The sequence below is a fragment of the Boleophthalmus pectinirostris genome, unplaced genomic scaffold (assembly GCF_026225935.1).
Source record: "Boleophthalmus pectinirostris isolate CB_2022bp ecotype Guang Dong unplaced genomic scaffold, ASM2622593v1 HiC_scaffold_13, whole genome shotgun sequence".
NCBI classification, from domain to species: Eukaryota; Metazoa; Chordata; class Actinopteri; order Gobiiformes; family Gobiidae; genus Boleophthalmus; species Boleophthalmus pectinirostris.
In genome coordinates, this window is record NW_026571036.1 from 24,524,518 (window position 1) to 24,541,563 (window position 17,046).

Here is a 17,046-nt window from a genome sequence, read left to right on the forward strand (position 1 = left end):
GGTTTGTGTGTTAAGATTGAAACGAAACACAACTCCAGGTCTGTTTGTGACGAGGAAACTACATCAGAAAAAAGAGGAGTATGGATCCTTCAAAGACCGTGAACCAGTGTTGTTGTGGTAGGACATTTACTATAAAAGCACAACAAAAGAAAATTCTGAAACTGGACAAAAGTTTTAGAGTGAAGACGTTTCATCCATCCAAGCGGCTTCTGCACTTCTGATCAGGCAGTGGTAGGTACAGGGTAAGTGAGAAGAGTCCACCATCATCAGTCTGACCAGAATGTTCCAGGTCTGTTGGTGCGTCAGTTTAACGTGTAGAACACGAGTGGGCTTTTCCCATGGGGCCACATGAGAAACAGAAAGTATTGTGGAGGCCAAAATGCTCAGTTCATGCTTAACTCTGCATAATATGAATTGTATTTCTTTATCAAAAGCAGTAAATCATTGTTCTGATGAGCCGCTCAGACTGGGAAGAGTTTATGTTCTGACTTAGCAGTGAAAAAGTGAAACTTAGTCCATGCATGAGGTAAAATGAATCAAATATATTTATTTTGTAATTCCAAATTAGTTTAAACGGACAGGTGAGAGTCGACCACAGGGCCGTATGTGTCCCGGGAGCTCCAGGTCCATGTCCAAGTCTGGTGTGGAATATCTCTGGAGCCCAGAGCATGACCGTGACTGCTGTGGACAGTGGGCTGCTGTGAAACACAGGCCCTGTGGAAGTTCAACTTGTGCAGCGCACACAGGGGCCCCTGGAGTCCGTCACGTGATTGGACAGAGACTGTGACGTAATCCCTGAGCGCGCCTCTTATGCAGAGTGTGAGACAGAGCCGCACCAGCTCATTAGAAACAAACCGAGACTAAACCAGGACTAGAGCAGAACCACAGCGGGACCTCAGCACACTGAACCATGCAGCGTGTCCTCGTGGGTCTGGTGTACAGCGCGTGCCTGCTGCTGTGGAACGTCGTGGCCACGTACACGCACGCGGGCGCCTTGGAGTCGCACGCGATCGTCGCGCAAAGTTACGCACAGAGCCGCCACAACGGACGTCCCCCAGCCCGGACCCTCAACCCAGCCAGTGAGTCACGCTCTGCGCCGCTCTGTGCGCCTCTTATATCCAACTAGTGCAACATTTGCGCCTAAAGTATGTGAGGAGCGCCAGGAGTGCACCGCAGCTCCAACTTCTCCACTCGCCATAAAACGGTTATAATTTGGCCTTAAATCTGTTTTGCAGAAATAACCTGTAGCAACTGGACAATATCATATAGTCTACAATTCTTAAAAGGCAGCGGCCTATGCAGATGAGCCAGTATTTGTAAATACATGTACCTGAACTTTGCTCTATTATTATTTTAAAATGTTATTTCATTTAGGCCACACAGCGTTTGACACTGTGGCCAAATGTACTTATAAAAATACTATTTTCTATTTACTGTTTATTTAATCACTTACAGCTTTAGTGGAAGAAGTTCTCAGTTTTGTTACTTCAAATGTAGTGATTTTGATTTGAGAATTGTGCTGAATTTTGCTCAAGAGAAACTACTGAATCTATTGTTTCTATTTGAATATTTTTGCTCAAATTCTCAACATGATGATAATAAATCTCAGGCTTTTCAGCAGGTCTCAAACTATCATCAAAATAGTTTCACTTTTCAGGTCTAAAATGTAGTGGAGTAGAAAGTAGAGATACCTGCGCTTAGATGTACTGAAGAAAAAAAATATAAAGTATTCACATTAAAGTGTACTTCGGTAAAGTACAGATACCTAAAATGTACACTTAAACGTGCATTGTGCAACTTTTGTGGTGGAGGGTCCGTCACCTGCTTGTCTCCATGGAGATGTTATTGCTTTGTCTGGAATGTTCCACAGCCGAAATTAAACCCATCTGTTTCAAAGATGACAACTATAGGCTACATTACAAGTCAGATCTGTGGAGAGGCAAACCTGTTCACAGAGACAAGTATTGTACTTTTGAGCAATAGAAAAATGTCTGTGTTTAATGTCATACCACGGAACATTCTAGGCAAAAAATAACATCTCCGTGGAGACAAGCTACGCAATGCACCCTTAAGTTTAGTACTCGAGTACTTTTCCAGTGGATTATGTGCATGAGAACAGCTTCATGGTGATACAGACTGTGTGTGTTTGGTCTGTATCTGACACATTCTGTTCATGTGCATGAAAACTCACACTTTATCCTCTGACTGACACACACACACACAGACACACACACACACACACTCAAACACACACTCACACCAACACACACTCACACACACACTCACACACACACACCAGCACACTCTCAAACACACACTCACACACTCACACTTGTTTTACTAATCCAGTGTTCCGTTTAAGACGTGTTCTGTTTATTTAAAGCAACACAGTGGAGATGTGTCCTTTTTATACGGCTCCTTTAAATTAGACAGATTCAGTCACTATGTGATGTCAGGCACACACTATGTGACAGGGACATGTGAAGAGGCACGCTCAAACACAGAATGCACACAACCAAGTCCACTGTCTACTGTCCACACTCGCTCCTGTCTGTCCACACTCGCTCCTGCCTGTCCACACTCGCTCCTGTCTGTCCACACTCGCTCCTGTCTGTCCACACTCGCTCCTGTCTGTCCACACTCGTTCGTCTGTCCACACATGTTATTGTCTGTCCACACTCGCTCCTGTCTGTCCACACTCGCTCCTGTCTGTCCCCATACGCTCCTGTCTGTCCACACTCGCTCCTGTCTGTCCCCATACGCTCCTGTCTGTCCACACTCGCTCCTGTCTGTCCACACTCGCTCTTCTCTGTCCACACTCGCTCCTGTCTGTCCCCATACGCTCCTGTCTGTCCACACTCGCTCCTGTCTGTCCAACACTTGCTCCTGTCTGTCCACACTCGCTCCTGTCTGTCCACACTCGCTCCTGCCTGTCCACACTCGCTCCTGTCTGTCCACACTCGCTCTTCTCTGTCCACACTCGCTCCTGTCTGTCCCCATACGCTCCTGTCTGTCCACACTCGCTCCTGTCTGTCCAACACTTGCTCCTGCCTGTCCACACTCGCTCCTGTCTGTCCACACTCACTCCTGTCTGTCCACACTCGCTCCTGTCTGTCCACACTCGTTCCTGTCTGTCCACACATGTTATTGTCCACACTCGCTCCTGTCTGTCCACACTCGTTCCTGTCTGTCCACACGTTATTGTCTGTCCACACTCGCTCCTGTCTGTCCACACTCCCTCTTCTCTGTCCACACTCGCTCCTGTCTGTCCCCATACGCTCCTGTCTGTCCACACTCGCTCCTGACTGTCCACACTCACTCCTGTCTGTCCACACTCGCTCTTCTCTGTCCACACTCGCTCCTGTCTGTCCCCATACGCTCCTGTCTGTCCACACTCGCTCCTGTCTGTCCAACACTCGCTCCTGTCTGTCCAACACTCGCTCCTGTCTGTCCACACTCGCTCCTGTCTGTCCACACTTGCTCCTGTCTGTCCACACATGTTATTGTCTGTCCACATGTGCTGTAGCCTGGTGAAAGGATGATCAAACAGACCCTTCAGGTGTTTGTCACCTGAATGTAACAACTGTCAATATGGAAACAGCAGAGCCAAGTGAACATACAACATTTTAGTATAATACACTTGTATAGAGTAATACACTTGTATAGAATAACACACTTGTATAGAATAATACACTTGTATAGAATAATACACTTGTATAGAGGGCATTAGCTGCAGTGGCAAGGTGTAGTGACTTATGATCTGTGATAAAGGATGTAAACATTTGTGAATACATTGAAGAAGTATTGTGGGGTCAACATCTGCCAAATCTTAATAAAACTGAATAAGTGCATACATCACAGTGGGCGTGTTCTGGTGGAGGTGAAAACTGGGCTGATTGCCAAAGTGGGGTCTTAAAAATAAACTAATAAAGATTACTATAACATGGTTAAAAGCTTTGAAAAGGCCATTTGGCAGAATTGATCTAATTTAATGTAGTTCTAACCAGGCTCTGAAAGTAATATGTACCTGAGCTTTTATCATTGTCAGGATCATAATCATACTTTCTGAGGTTTAGCTGACACTTAAGACTAATCTATGTTCCTTCACTTGTCTCTGTTGCCTCCATTCTGAAGTGTGTTCTCTTGACAAACTGGGCAGACTGGTGTATTCACGATAAGGGCTATAGGCTTTGCTAAAATCATCGAAAGAGGTTATGCAAATATAACTGGTGTTGCTTTAAACGTTCTTAAAGGTACACTATGACACTTTTTTGGTTGAAGGTCTGCCACCTCCTTGTCTCCATAGTGATGTTAATGTTTTGCCTGTAAATGTTCCACAGCATGACATAAAACTTTTCTATCTAGATTGGTCAAAGATCTCTAGAAATATATTCCCTGGAAATATATTCTTACTCTGAGTGGATCTCCTCTCTCCAGAACTCACCTGTAACTTGGCCTGATATCCTCCACTCACCTTTTTGTCTCCATGGTGACAAGCAGTTGGCATACCCTCCTCTAGAAATGTTACATAGTGTTGCTTTAAATGTATTTGTAATGTCTTCTTCTGAGGCTGTCCTGTTTAACCCACTAACTCGCGCTCTTCTCTCTGGTGCCCTCTAGTGCACAGGAGCGATTTCACGTATAGAGGGGGGTATCTGTCCCACTACCAGCCTCCTCCTCCTCCTCATCTTCCTCTTCATCCTGGGATCTCTGCACCTGTCCACCTGCCCCACCTGCACCTGCCCCATCCGCACCACCACCAACTCCCGCCCCACCACCACCTGCAGCACAGGCCCGCCGCAGTGCCCCCCTACCACCACCACCACCACCAGGGGGTCCACTCTTACCCCATTTTCAAAGGCCCCCCCATCAATGTCCCCGCCCCCTGCCCCACCACCCCCCGCAGGTGTTCAAAGGACCCTTCTATTACAAAAGCAAAGGCCCGTGCCCCGCTAAAGTGAGCCCCACCTTCCCCACTCCGCCTGTGGTCAGGACTCCGCCCACTGTGCTGCCCACCATGCCCCCTACCATGCCCCCTACCACACCCCCTACCACGCCCCCTACCACCACTTTGGCCACTACAACTACTCTGCCAAGTACTACTACCACCCTGGCTCCAACTACTACCACGACTCCCATGCCCACCACCACCCCTCCAGCGCCCACTACCACCCCAGAGATGACCAGCACAGTCCCGGTGACCTCAGCGCCTGTGACTCTACCGGTCAGTACCCAAAGCGGGCTCAGCACCACCAGCAGCCCAGTGGAGACAGGTAGAACATGCATTACCAGTCAGGTTTGTTCCAACTCCCGAAAAAAAACTTTAGATGATGCACACACAAAACAAGCCATATGTTGTGACTACATTTTGTCAAACAGAAGAGGCCAGTGTTCATTTTAGCAAAACTATCTAAATGATTGTTGTTCTAGTGAAAGAGGGCATGTGTCACCTGCATACAGTATTGATTGCTAACACATAACATTTAGATCGCCATGTTACCTTTGATAGTATCATGTTTGTATATTTATGAAAAATTTCATATGGGAACATCATGGCTGACGTAGACTTGTGGGCAGAGCATTGCACAGAATCTTACAGCTAACTGTGTAGAGGGCGTGAATAGAGCCTGGGAGAGATCACTAGATTACTCAAACATGCATGGATGACATCTAAAACGTCATTAGAAAAGAACATTAACATGGAAGAACACTCCAGAAAGTCGATTTTGCAGAATACCCCCTCTTTAAGGTTTAGTCAACACATTTTTAGACTTAGTGTACTTTTTCTAAAGTATCTATTTAAGTACACGTATAACTGCTCAAAAAACAAACACTGAAAAGATGTATACTTTATTACTGTTAAATAATCAGGTTCAGTATGTCTGGAAACAGCCAATAACATTTATTTATAGAATATTAGACCACATTTGGTTGAAGCTACATTTGAAGGATGACATTACAGTCCATGTAAATACAACGTATTACTCCATGTTTACACTGCAAAATTGGGACGTATCTACATCAGTTAAATGACGTGAATCCAAAATATTCTTCTTTATTATGTAGTTAAGACTAGTTTAAAATCTATGTACTTTTCCCTTTTTAAACTGGTCCAAACTGCTCCACTCTGGATTCTGAAGTCATTTGCTTTGTGCAGATGGGATGTTTTTGCAGTGTCCTAACTGTCTCCGCGTGTGGACATGTCCTGTCTTTATCCTTTCATTTGAGGACATGAGAAGAAAGGATCATGAGAATGTCCAATATGTGTCCTGTGTCCCAGTGTCTCTCCACTCCTCTCTGTCTGTATGCACGGTTCATGCATACGTAAAGACTCGCATTAAAGAGGAAATAGATGGAGTCACAGTAGGTATAAATGAGTAGACACTGCATAGGCGTCATTTTATTTTTATTTTTACATTTATTTTAAAATATATGGGTTTTTTTTTATTATTTATTTATACATTTAATTCAATTTAGTTTTACTCACAGTTTTTTCGATTTCTGCTCTAAAATATGCAGCTACAAATATAAAGTACAAACACTAACACCTGAGAAAATCAAAGCTCTAATGTGATGCACTGACTACAATGTGAACAAGACAGGCCTGAGAACTGAGCCCTGGGGGACTCCACAGCAGAGCAAGGAGGATGGAGAGGTGGAGTCCCCCAGCCTCACGCAGGACAGGTAAGATATGAACCTGACACCCAGAGCTGCATGATCAACTATGAGAAAAGCAGCTGTCAGGTAAAAGCACAGTGGAAGAGCTACCATTAAAACCCTTAAAAAATGCAGGCTCTGCGCTTTGGAAAGATTCTATTCTATTGTATTATTGTTTTATTATAATTTTGGTATCAGATCATTATTGAGCATTATGTATATTCCTTCTCAAGAAAACGAGTATTGTGACAACACTTTCTTAGGCATAAAGGCATGTTTAGTCCTATAATTTCAGAGAAGCACACTCTGGAGCTTTGCCTTTAACCCTCTCCTGACCCTCACAGAGACAGACTCCGAGTGCAGGAGCCGCCCTCTGGACCTCGTCTTCATCATCGACAGCTCCCGCAGCGTCCGACCCATTGAGTTTGAGAAGGTCAAGATCTTCCTGGCCGACATGGTGGACACCCTGGATGTGGGCGCAGAGGGCACCCGCGTGGCTGTGGTCAACTATGCCAGCACAGTCAAAGTGGAGTTCCTGCTCAAAGACCACTTCAACAAGCTGGACCTGAAGAAAGCCATCTCCCGCATCGAGCCCTTAGCCGCAGGAACCATGACTGGCCTGGCTATCAAGTCCGCCATGACCGAAGCCTTCACCGAGGAGTCCGGCGCCCGACCCAAAGCCAGGAAGATCTCCAAGGTGGCCATCATCGTAACTGATGGGAGGCCCCAGGACAACGTGGCAGAGGTGTCTGCAGCTGCTCGGGGGACAGGGATAGAGATCTACGCTGTGGGAGTGGACCGTGCAGACATGAGCTCCCTCAAACAGATGGCCAGTGTTCCTCTAGAGGAACATGTGTTCTATGTGGAGACCTACGGAGTCATCGAGAAGCTCACCTCCAAGTTCAGGGAGACGTTATGTGGTAGGAACGCCGCGCCAATGGCTAACACTAACAGCCAGTATGTTTACGTGCAGGAACAGAGAATTATAAAAGTGTTGACTTAATATTTGTGCTTACCTGTAGTGTATTGATCTTTGACCTAATTAGAAAAAACACAAGGTTAGTGTGTTTAAAACTCAATGCAAGACAGTTAAGGTGTCGTGCCCAAGGACACAGCTATAGCCATTATTCACTTAAACACCAGGGTTAGTGGGTTATCTTAGGTGAGACACTCAGAAAATAAATGTACAAATAGACACTTGGGCAAACGTGGATCTGTACATTTATAATGAGGTAAAACTGATATTTACAGCTGTACTTATCTCACTACAATGTCTTTTGCCAAAACCAGCCTTCAAAAAATGAAATGTTGATTATTTTTAGTTGAGGATAGTTAAGGATAAAATATTTCATTAGAAAAAAGGCAACATAATATATGTATTGAAATCACATTGCTGAAGCCACAAAAGGCAGCACACATTTTAGATTTCCACTTTAAGTTCAAAATTTATTTTGGATTATTATTATTTTTTTCAACCAGATCATACTGGTTTTGACAAGGCCACATAATAAGACACTCATTAGTTGAATATTCTCTGGTCCAGACATGACAGAATCCCATTTGCACAGGATAATTGAGTTCTTCATGTAAACATACTGTCTGCTCTGTGCTCCTCTGTGCTCCTCTGCTCCACACATGGGCTGCACATGTCCCTCACCAAAGCTTCTGAGAAAACACTGTCAAGTTTGGAGGTCTGCTGACCCCAAACTGTGTCATAGTGGAGCTGGAAATGTACTTACGCTGTGGAAGAATGTGAGACTTTGGTAATCAAAGCATCACCATGGCGACTGCTTTGAACCCGTATGTATGGTATGAGTGTGTGTATAACTTTTACAGTGTACTCTGCTCATATAGGCACCAGTGATAAGGTCAGGAGAAGATCCTCCTGAATACTTGTTTGTTGATACCAAAGTTTAGTTTGTAAAATTATTTTAGAGTGATTTTGAAACGTCTCAAGCTACATATCCAAATGTAACAGTTTCTGTGGTGCTGTTATGAATGGAGGCCACTGAATCATTTGTATTTTTGTGTCAGTAAATAATAGGGATGCAACTATACAGTCTTCTTCAGATACGTCTCCATACAAAGGCCACAATATTAATACAGTCCGGTTTCAAAAATTTTTATGGTACTTGTCCTTAAACATTTTGACAAAAGCAGAGGCTTTCATAGAGATATTTTCTTTGAAACAATAAAAGTACTTGAATGGAGTATTAACATTTCATTGAATCACTCATGTGTATGGTACTGAGAGGGTCGTGTTGGAAGATTTGAAATGATATTGAGTATTGTTGCATCTCTAGTAAATAAGAGCTTGAATTGAAATATCTCAAATGTATATCTTGTATAATATTTCCATGTTCTGTCTGTGTGTGATGATGGTTATGATCATACCTGTGGTGTCCAACAGCAGAGCAGCTTGGCTGAGATGTGGTGAAGACCAGAGGTTGATTTCATTTCATATTCTCAAAAACATTCATATGTCAGCCCTGCGACCACCCTGACATGGACAAACCCAGCCACTTTTACTTTAATACGAGAATGAATCAAGACTTGTCAAATCAAGATTCATAATCTGAATTAAAGCTACTTTGACTAGCCTATATTAAGATGTTGGTACGGTGTAAACTAATCCTGTCACACCCCTGCTAAATGTGGACGTCTGTTCTAAAAGGATTCCCAACATGATGAAAGTCAGTCTTATGTCCGTGTCACACCATGTGTTTTTCTGACCCTGCTTCACCTGTAGACAGCTGTGCTCAGGGCTCTGCCTGGGGCCGTGCCCAAGGCTGGGCTCAGGGTCGTGCCCGTGCCTGTGCCCGGGTGCTGCGCCCGGGTGCCGCGCCCGGGGCTAGCTCCTGTATCCACTCGCTGTATTCTAGGTGTGGACCCCTGTACCATGGGACACGACTGCCAGCACATTTGTGTCAACAGCAACGCCTCCTTTTACTGCAAGTGCCGCGCCGGCTTTATCCTCAACGCGGACAAGAAAACATGCTCTGTCAAACGTAAGGACCTCTGATGTGGCAGCTCAACATGCTGACTGTGTGCTGCTAACCTAATGCTAACACTAGCTTCAGAGTGCTTCACTACATCACAACCAACCTGCTCTTCACTGAAGAGAACCTGTTGGACACTCACTGTAATGTCAGACAAATGTAGATGTACTGCTTCTGTGTAGCTAAGCATTTGCAGTTGTTTTGTGAAAATGTTTTTTTTGTTTGTTTGTTTTTTCCATTTATTTTTGCCAAACATTGTTTGTTGACCTGCAGGTTCAGCTGCTGAGGTCTTTTGGCTACTTGGTCTTGCTTTTGTTTGAGGTGTTGCTGTGATGTGTCTTGAAGGATGCTCGATGCTGCATACAGAACTTGAAGCTAGTTGACATGTGACAAATTTTATCAAAGGTTCAGATGTTTCTCCTGTGGTGTTTGAGGCCTGTGGTGTGAATGTTTAGAACACACTGCATCAATTCTTCAAACATGGCACCGACATTCGAGCGGCCTAGACGCACGTCCCCCATACACTAAACCAAATATCCCATAGTGCATCATTCCTGTGACTGTAGGGACAGCTTGCGACCCCTACTTTCTCCAGGACAGTTCCAGGTGTGTGGTAAGGTGTAGGGTCCTTCCTCTCGGCTCACAGTGTGTGTTCTCTGATGTTAGTAGCTACGTCAGTCCAGTGATAATGCTTCATTTGAGCACAGACGCTGCTGATGCACTGATACTCTCCATGCTAAATGTTGCAATATCAATATCGTCAGCAGAGGGCGCAAGTTTGACTTTTATTAAACACATTTACCAGACTACTACAATAAGCAGAGCCTATAGGACACATCACAGTAACATCACGTAGAGATGATCATTTTGAGATGAGCTTCTGTCTGACTCTGTGTTGTTCCTCAGAGGTGAAGGTGGAGGTGGTAGAAGATCCCTGTAAGTGTGAGGCACGTCTGGCCTTCCAGAAGCAGACCCAGGCCGCTCTGCAGCAGCTCACCACCAAGAATATCCTTTCACCGCCAGTGCACCGCTAACACACACACAAGCACACACACAAACACACACACTCACACACACTGCTAAACCAACACACACACATGCACACTCTCACAAAACTTGAACGTTTAAGTGTGTAAAGCCCAGTGTATTGGAGGGGAAATGGATGGATGTATCATTTCTGCGGGTTGGTAAAGAGGCATGTGGAGCTTCAAAAGTATTACTCAAAAAAGTGATAAATATTTTGACAAAATTTACCTTGTATATCTTAAGTTTAATATAATAATATCAACTGCCTTAAACTTTACACAATTAACCCTTGGCCATCAGAAGACTGTTCCAGAAAACACAGGTTTATCCCAGATAATACTGTTTTATTATTGGCAGGACATAATTCAAAAACTTCAGTTGTTTAAATGAACTAGGCCTGGGTGATGCGGCCCATAGATAACATCTCCATTTATTTACACGCACTGGACAAGAATGAATTGAAGTCAGAGCAGTGATCTCTAGCCTTTCAGACACATGGAGCATAGCAGTAGCTTTACAGTTACATTTGTATAAACATGTGATCTTATTTTAATTGTTTAAATTAGAATGAGATGTCAATTGTTCATTTGCATAATAACCCTGGTTAACCAGTAAAACATTTGGAGTAAACTTATTTCATAATAATAGTTGATTTCACGATTTTGCAATTTTTCAAATTCTCACTTATTAAAAGAAGTGTTAACCCGCCCTAAAATAAACAAAAAGTAATTTATTGAACTTCAATATCAAAGCTGCACTATGTAACTTTTGAGTGAGTGAGTGCCTCCATAGAGATGTTAATACTTTCCCTGGAAATACTTTGGAAGAAGCATCTTACTGTGAGCAGGATCAAGTCTAACTTTGTCCAGTGGTACCACTAGAACCTGAGTAAACCTTTCCTGAATGTCTTTCAAATGATCTTTCTCTGTATCAGAACAAGTAAAAGAGCACATACACTAGTATACACACAGAGCACTATGAACACACATATATAAGACTCCAGCAAATAGAAAAGAAAGTTCTACCATTTAATGTTGGAGTAGTGTTTATTATTATTTAGTATTATTTATTATATTAAAGTTTGAAATTTGACTATCACATCAGCACTAGGCATCACATCTCAGAGATAGATAAGTTTAATGCCATACTGTGGAACATTCTAAGCAAAGCAATTCTCACCTTCCACCATAAAAGTTAATAGTGCACCTTTAAAAATGTTTCACCTAGCTCACAGAATTATCCTGCAGGGCTTCCATATTTCTCCTCTAAGAGCTAATGGTAGGTACACACCATATAAACCTCTCTAGTAACAGATGCTAGGTTCAAAAAGGCCATAGCACCTTCACATTAGCTGCTTTAGCTCTGTACTTTGTTCCTTAACCTTTGGCACTAGCCGATGTGTCGCGGAGGATAGAGAGCCTGGAGAGTCTGGCCGGACGAGGCTAAAAGACTCTCAGTTCTGGGGTACGTGTGAACAGTCCCACCCAGGAGACCGTAAAACTGCCACTGACCTCGTGACCTCCCGTTTGTTTACCCAGCAACGATGCACCAGAGCGGGCTTCCTCTGCAGTCACCCCTGCCTCCCAGTGGACCTCCAACAGCTGCGGACATGAATGCAATATTGTTCAGGACATTTCAGTTATTTTTTTTGTTTTTGTTTTTGAAGGTCCTATATTCTGTAAAACTGTATATTCAAGTCAAGTTCTAATGTTGTCACCTCCTCAAAAACACACCTGGAGTTGTGCTTTGTTTCAGTCACACATGTTTGAGTAACTCTTTATTATTATTCTAAATTGCCAAAATTCACTTTCTTTTATGTTCAGTAGAGTTTGGCAGTTCCAGAGATGAAATGATCCAAATGATTCTAGTGAAGGTGTGTGGAGTTTAAAAACACAGAGGACCACATGACATCACAAAGTGGAACAAAGTGTTTTCAGTTTGAGAGAAGAACTCAGCCTAAATGTGCAACATTTGTGTGGTAAACATGTGGATGAAACAAAACATGATGAGGAAACATTAGAACATAGATGAGAAAATAGAGTCATATGGGCCCTTTAATGAATATATACTTAAATAGTGTGGCATTGTAATATTGACATATGTACAAAGATGTTACTGTATATAAGATTTTGTATCAATTTGTAGCTATCCAAACATGTATAGATCTAGTTATATTTTATTTTACGCATTTTACATTTTAGTTTTTAGTTTTTACTTTTACTAAACTAACTCATGTAAATAGAATGCAGTGACATGTGGTGAGTTCTCAGCTCACAACAAGAAGGTACAGGGTTCGATTGGAAACCAGCTGATGCCTTTCTTTGTGGAGTTTGCATGTTCTCCCCGTGTCTGGGTGGGTTTCCTCTGGGTACTATATTATTTTCGCTATCAACCTAAAACATCAGATCTGGAGAACAGTATGCAGCACTGGTCAGTGGGTCAAATGCAGATGACATTTTTCTATAGCTTAAACTTTATATCTGTAGCCATATGATTAACCATAGTTCTTTGAAATATATAATTATAATATATTACTTCTACAATGTTTTGTGTAGGTTTCTGTCTTTGTTTTACTTGTTAGATTTTTTTGACTGTTTCTGTTGGGCAACATTTTGTGACGCCTTTTGAGGAAACTGCTGTTCTGATTTGGGGCAATGGTAAAATAAATGGTATTGGATTTTGTCTTTAGCTGTCAGAGTAGAGTTGTCATGGTAACCACAGTATGTGCGGTAAATAAACATGTTGTAAAATGTGTGTGTGTTTTGTGTGTTGTTTATGAGCCCAGGTGTTATTTTCCCACAGACCCAGGCCCAGCAGAGTACACACTGCAGTACACTATAGTACACTGTACTGTACTACACTCTACTACACTGTACTACCACAGACACAGGCCCAGCAGAGTACACACTGCAGTACACTATAGTACACTGTACTGTACTACACTCTACTACACTGTACTACCACAGACCCAGGCCCAGCAGAGTACACACTGCAGTACACTATAGTACACTGTACTGTACTACACTCTACTACACTGTACTACCACAGACACAGGCCCAGCAGAGTACACACTCTACTACACTGTACTACACTATACAACACTATACTACACAATACTACACTGTACTACACAATACTACACTGTACTACTACAGACACAGGCCCAGCAGAGTACACACTGTACTACACTGTACTACACTGTACTACACTATACTACACAATACTACACTGTACTACACTATACTACACTGTACTACACTATACTACACTATACTACAGTATACTACACTGTACTACTACAGACACAGGCCCAGCAGAGTACACACTGTACTACACTATGCTACACTGTACTACACTGTACTACACTATACTACACTGTACTACACTATACTACACTTTACTACACTGTACTACATTATACTACACAATACTACACTGTACTACTACAGACACAGGCCCAGCAGAGTACACACTGTACTACACTATACTACACTGTAATACACTATACTACACTGTACTACACTGTACTACCACAGACACAGGCCCAGCAGAGTACACACTCTACTACACTGTACTACACAATACTACACTGTACTACACTATACTACACTGTACTACACTATACTACAGTATACTACACTGTACTACACTATACTACACTGTACTACACTATACTACAGTATACTACACTGTACTACTACAGACACAGGCCCAGCAGAGTACACACTGTACTACACTATGCTACACTGTACTACACTGTACTACACTATACTACACTGTACTACACTATACTACACTGTACTACACTATACTACACTTTACTACACTGTACTACACTGAACTACATTATACTACACAATACTACACTGTACTACACTCCACACAGTGTAGTCCGTATACTGAAGCCCCACCTCTCTCTGCTGGTATTAATATTCCTTTTTTTCAATAATATTAACTTTAATTCTTTACAAAAAATAAAAATTTTTAAAAAAGGTAATTGTTAAATGAGGTTTATAATATTCTTTCTGACTTTAGGTGGAATATGATCTATGGTCTTGTTTCAGTCAGTGTGGAGGCCACCTGTAAGATTCAATGGAAAGAGAAAATTAAAGCTATACTTCGGAACATTCTCCATAGAGATAGATAAGTGTTATACCATACTGTAGGCACTACAGCCAAAGGAACAACATTTTCATGGAAACAAGCAGGAAGAGGTCCTCCTCCAGGCCAAATATGAATTAGGTTTGTGGAGATGCAAGCCTGCTCACAGAAAGGACACAGGATTTCAGTTTTTCAGTGCAATGAAAACTTTCCAAATGAAGAAGAACCTCCATCTATCCATTTATCCATTTTCTTCCGCTTATCTGGGGCCAGGTCGTGGGGGCACCAGTCTAAGCAGACACTCTCAGACTTCCCTCACCCCAGACCCGTCCTTCAGCTCTTCCGGGGGGGCCCTGAGGCATTCCCAGGCCAGCCCAGAGACACGGTCCCTCCAGTGTGTCCTGGGTCTTCCCCAGGACATGCCCGGAACACCTCCCTAGGGAGACGCCCAGGAGGCATCCGGAACAAATGTGCGAGCCACCTCAACTGGCTCCTCTCTACGTGGAGGAGCAGCGTCTCTACTCCAAGCTCCTCCTGGGTGACTGAGCTCCTCACCCTATCTCTAAGGAAGCGCCCAGCCACACTGCGAAGGAAACTCATTTCGACCACTTGTATCCGCAATCTTGTCCTTTCGGTCATTATCCAGAGCTCATGACCATAGGTGAGGGGAGAAACGAAGACTGACCAGTAAATTGAGAGCTTTGCCTTTCGGCTCAGCTCCCTCTTCACCACAACGGTGCGATACAGCGACCACATCACTGCTGACACTGCACCGATCCTCCTGTCAATCTCACGATCCATCCTCCCCTCACTCAAGAACAAGACCCCGAAATACTTGAACTCCTCCACTTGAGGCAAGGACTCTCCACCCACCTGGAGAGGGCAAGCCACCTTTTTCCGGTTGAGAACCATGGCCTCAAACTTAGAGGAGCTGAGCCTCATCCTAGCTGCTTCACCCTCTGCTGCAAACTGCCCCAGTGGACATTGCTGGTCCTGGTTTGATGAAGCCAACTGGACAACATCATCTGCAAACAGCAGAGATGATCCTGTGGTCTCCAAACCGGACTCCCTCCCGCCCCTGACTGCTCCTAGAAATTCTGTCCATAAATATAATGAACAGAACTTGTGACAAAGGGCAGCCCTGGCAGAGTCCAACATGCACCGAGAACAGGTCTGACTTACTGCCAGCAATGTGAACACAGCTCCTGCTCCGGTCATACAGAGACCGGACAGCCCTTAGCAAAGTGTTATGCCACACAGTAGACACCACAGTGAGAGACCTGTCCCCGTCCCCCAGGACCTGTTTGCATTGGGTGATCCTACCAGGGGCATGAAGCCCCCGACAACATAGCTCCTAGGATCATTCGGTCACTCAAACCCTTCCACCACGATAAGGTGGCGGAAGGGTGAAGAATAACCTTTTTTTGATTATTTAAAGCAAACCTCTGTAGCCTTTTACCCTAAAGAAGAACCTTTTGGGTAAAAGGTTACACAGGTTTGCTTTAAATAATCATCACTTACTTCAAAGAAAGAATAAATAAAAAATATAGTCAGCGAATAATAGAAATTATGTATATATATATATATATATATATATATATATATATATATATATATATATATATATATATATATATATATATAATATATATATCGTAATAACCATTTCTCCCACATCAACTGGAAGAGTGGCTTCAACAGATATCGGGAAAAACAATGGACATCTCAGTCCAGAAAAGTGCAGTACTGGGAACAGCAAAGATACTGCGCAGAACTCTCAAGCACCCAGGCCTCTGGTAGAGGACCCGAGCTGAATGAGGGTGAGAGACCTACCACCGTGGAAGGAGAAACACATTTTTTTTTTTTTTTTTTTTTATATATATAAGTACATGTATGCCTGATCTATGTATTTCAGATACACCTTTCTGAGGAGCAGCTCTCATTGTTTCCCCAAGAATTCTATGACTAAATCCCGATCCCTCGCTCAATCTTGGTTATGAATTTAAAAAGTCAACACCAAGGCACCAGTTGTTCACCAAGAAACACCTTCCACTGCAAAGAGACCAAGACGTGATGTTGCTGTAAAACCACAAGAACAACAAAGTGCAGCTCAGTCTGTTTGTATTCTGCACAATACAGTAGGCCTCTGTCATTAGTGGCAGAGTGGTTATCCTCTCTTCTCAAAAAGAAGGTTGTGGGTTAGACTATTGATCCTGTTTATGAGTTTGACCACAGCCTTGTGTCATCCATCTTTCACTTGACA

General features: G+C 43.2%; 1 protein-coding gene across 2 annotated transcripts; it reads left to right on the forward strand.

Annotated features, from left to right (window-relative positions):
- Nucleotides 1–909: 909 nt before the first annotated feature.
- Nucleotides 910–12,212, forward strand: matn3a (matrilin 3a). Of its 2 annotated transcripts, XM_055149610.1 has the most exons (5): nucleotides 910–1,079; nucleotides 7,002–7,577; nucleotides 9,540–9,665; nucleotides 10,563–10,661; nucleotides 12,073–12,212. In XM_055149610.1, exons 1-5 carry the CDS (start codon nucleotides 911–913, stop codon nucleotides 12,126–12,128), a joined length of 1,026 nt encoding a protein of 341 aa, XP_055005585.1. In that variant the 5' UTR covers nucleotide 910; the 3' UTR covers nucleotides 12,129–12,212. The 2 variants fall into 2 exon arrangements, with proteins under 2 accessions (XP_055005585.1, XP_055005586.1); XM_055149611.1 differs by lacking the exon at nucleotides 9,540–9,665.
- Nucleotides 12,213–17,046: the final 4,834 nt, after the last annotated feature.

Bases quoted from the DNA above. Each gene is read 5' to 3' on its own strand.
- matn3a (XM_055149610.1), top strand. From the start codon at position 911: ATGCAGCGTGTCCTCGTGGGTCTGGTGTACAGCGCGTGCCTGCTGCTG. The intron at 9,666-10,562 runs GTAAGGACCTCT...GTTGTTCCTCAG, and splicing joins GAAAACATGCTCTGTCAAAC to AGGTGAAGGTGGAGGTGGTA. The intron at 10,662-12,072 runs ATATCCTTTCAC...AACCTTTGGCAC, and splicing joins GCAGCAGCTCACCACCAAGA to TAGCCGATGTGTCGCGGAGG.